At 59.6% G+C, this 2,921-nt stretch overlaps 1 protein-coding gene across 2 annotated transcripts; it reads right to left on the reverse strand.

Moving 5' to 3' along the window:
• Positions 1-2,157, reverse strand: MED18 (mediator complex subunit 18). Of its 2 annotated transcripts, none has more exons than XM_077817048.1 (3): positions 2,019-2,157; positions 1,577-1,662; positions 1-696 (listed from the first exon to the last, which is right to left on the reverse strand). In XM_077817048.1, exons 2-3 carry the CDS (start codon positions 1,647-1,649, stop codon positions 143-145), a joined length of 627 nt encoding a protein of 208 aa, XP_077673174.1. In that variant the 5' UTR covers positions 1,650-1,662; positions 2,019-2,157; the 3' UTR covers positions 1-142. The 2 variants fall into 2 exon arrangements, with proteins under 2 accessions (XP_077673174.1, XP_077673173.1); XM_077817047.1 differs by having other exon boundaries at positions 2,012-2,149.
• Between the last annotated feature and the right edge of the window lie 764 nt (positions 2,158-2,921).

Consider the following 2,921-nt stretch of genomic DNA (forward strand, 5'->3'; position numbering starts at 1 on the left):
TCCACTACCCCTCAACAAAACCAAAAACCTTTAATCTCCTCAGTTCTTGCAAGAGTCATTTTGGAAGAAGAGTCTCTACATGCTGGTCACCAGGACCATTAGGAGAGAGAGGAACTAGACATACTTGTTGGGTCCTTTTCTCTCACATGAGCCTTTTAGGGTCAATTTTCTCCAGGTGAACTAAGGGCTTTAGCTGCTCAGCAAAGTTTCGCATGTCATCAGAAACTACGTCTTGTCCTGCTGGAGCTACTACACTCAGCTCCACGAGGTAGGAGAGAGACAAGGGCTCAATGCTATCAGTGTTTCCTGGAACCAGGATGCGGAAAATCTTGTACACTACAATCTTCATGATACCCTTGCGGAACACATGGCCCTTGGCGACAAACTCGTGATCCATGCGGAAGCCCATCTCCACCAGAAAGTCAGTAAGGTTCTCTGAGGTGGCGATGTCAACACAGTTGCGCACCAGAGCATGGCGGTTTTTGTCTCCCATTTCTGGCTGTCCCAAATAGCGTAAGTGCCAGGGTGTGCCAGTTTTGTCCATCGAGCGCCGTGCCCTCAGGACAAAGGGACTGGCCTGCTGCCCTTTCAGGAGGAACACCATCTCATGGTCCAAGAAAGTCTCAGGTTCCATGTTGTCACACAGACCACGCAACCGGTGAAGGAGGCTCTCCAGGCTTTGATCCAAAACACTTCCTGGGAAGGAGAACAAGTTCATTATTTCACCACTGAGCCATTTACTATTGCCATTATGATTGCATTTTTTCATCCACCAGTGCATGGGACACCCCAAATAATTGCACCATATTTAAAAAAAAAAAAAGCAAAGAGAACAAATGCTCATCCAAACTCATTTTTCAAAAAGAAGCAGAGGATGCAAAACTTATCCATAGTGCTCTTCATCTGGGAATCTCAAAACATTTACAAATGTATTCCCCATTTTATTTTTTATAGAACGAGAGGTGTACAACACTTGAATAACTTTGTCCAAGATCGGCAGTGACAAAAAAGACGTAGCTTTAATTACTAGTTCAAATCTCTGGACCAGTCTCCCAACACAACACACCTAGGACCTGCAGGTACATTAGTACTGTTTTTCAATGTCTATACTCCACACTGTAGCTACAACAGCAGCACAGAGACACCACTATAATGTTAATAATTACACTGGAGGCTGTCGCAAAAGCTTCCAGAGGGATTTGCAGGAGAACCAAAAACTATAAGGGCAAGAGCAAAACCCGAAACAAATCTTATCTTCTGTAATGGAATATTCTGCACCAAAAAGGAGTTTGGAAAGGGGGTGGGGGATGGGATGTTGTCCACAGATCGCCTGCTTCTGGAGAGTTTTAGCCCTAAAGGTCAACATCTTTCACAAAAGAAGTCTGACCTCGCTAGTTTAGGATCTGACTGAGGTAAGGTCTTTTCTTCTCTTCCCCATTCCCCCTCCCCAATTCATCTCAAAACGTTAAATACTGGAATGACTTAGGTACAGTACGGGGAAGCTGAGAGTTTCCAGAAGAACCTGGCAGCATACCACTGTGACCTGAAATCAAACCCATCTTCCCACCAGCCTTACCTTGGAGTAAATACTCCATCATGTTAATGGTGCCGCCAGTGACAGGCATCATGGTAACCGGTGGGGCCTCCATGGTTTTGGCTTCCCTAGATGAAGCACAAAGAAATCAGGTCCACGACTACACCAGGCTTTCAGGCGCCGGGAGACCCCCGCGACCCCGCAGTGTGTGTGGGGGGGGGGGGAAGGGAGGCTGCCCTTCCTTGTACGGGAACCGACGCCCCGATGAGGGGCTCCCCGCGGGAACAGCTCCTTGCAGAGCGCGTAGGGCAACCGGCTGCGGCTTCGATACAACCACCTGGGAGGGGCCGGGGTGCAGGTGAGCCGCGGGGGAGGAAGGATGGCGGGGTTTGGGGACCCGGCCCGGGGGGGGGGGAAGAGGAGCGGGAGCCGGCCCCGAGGGGGAGCCTGGAGCCCCATGAGCAGGCGGACACTCACCTCTCACCTGTGGGGGGGCGCGGCGGGGGCTCCCCTCTTTACGGGCTGTTCCAAAGCTCCCCCGGCTCCGGCCCGCGCGCCCCGGCACAGCCTCACTTCCTCCGCCCAGGCCGCCGACCTGCTCCCGAGCGCGCATGCGCCGCACGCCCACACGCGAGCGGGCGGACTGAGGAAAGGGGGGGCGGGGTTTCCTGCTCGCTCCGAGGCGGAGACCAGCGGGGCTTCGTCTGCGTGGAGAAGCGTACGCGATGCCTTGGCCCCCCTCGCGGCCAGCCCGGGGCACATCCCGCTCAGCCGCCCTGCCCCCGCGGCCAACTCGGGGCACACCCCCCGTCAGCGCCGCCCGCGGCCAGCCCGGGGCACCCCCCCATCAGCACCGCCCCCCCCGCGGCCGGCCCGGGGCACACACCCCCTCAGCGCCGCCCCCCCTCCCGCGGCCGGCTCGGGGCACACACACCCCCCTCAGCACCGCCCGCCAACCCCGCCCGAGGCCGGCCCGGGGCACACCCCCCGTCAGCACCACTCTCCCCCCCCCGCGGCCGGGCCGGGGCACACCCCCCCTCAGTACCACCCTCCCCCCCCCTGCGGCCGGCCCGGGGCACACCCCCCCTCAGCGCCACCCTCACCCCCCCGCGGCCGGCCCGGGGCACACCCCCCCCTCAGCGCCACCCTCACCCCCCCGCGGCCGGCCCGGGGCACACCCCCCCCTCAGCGCCGCGGCCGGCCCGGGGCACACCCCCCCTCAGCGCCACCCTCACCCCCCCGCGGCCGGCCCGGGGCACACCCCCCCCTCAGCGCCACCCTCACCCCCCCGCGGCCGGCCCGGGGCACACCCCCCCTCAGCGCCGCGGCCGGCCCGGGGCACACCCCCCCCAGCACTACCCTCCCCCCCGCGGCCGGCCTGGGGCAC

This window comes from Eretmochelys imbricata, chromosome 5 (assembly GCF_965152235.1).
Source record: "Eretmochelys imbricata isolate rEreImb1 chromosome 5, rEreImb1.hap1, whole genome shotgun sequence".
Classification (NCBI taxonomy): domain Eukaryota; kingdom Metazoa; phylum Chordata; order Testudines; family Cheloniidae; genus Eretmochelys; species Eretmochelys imbricata.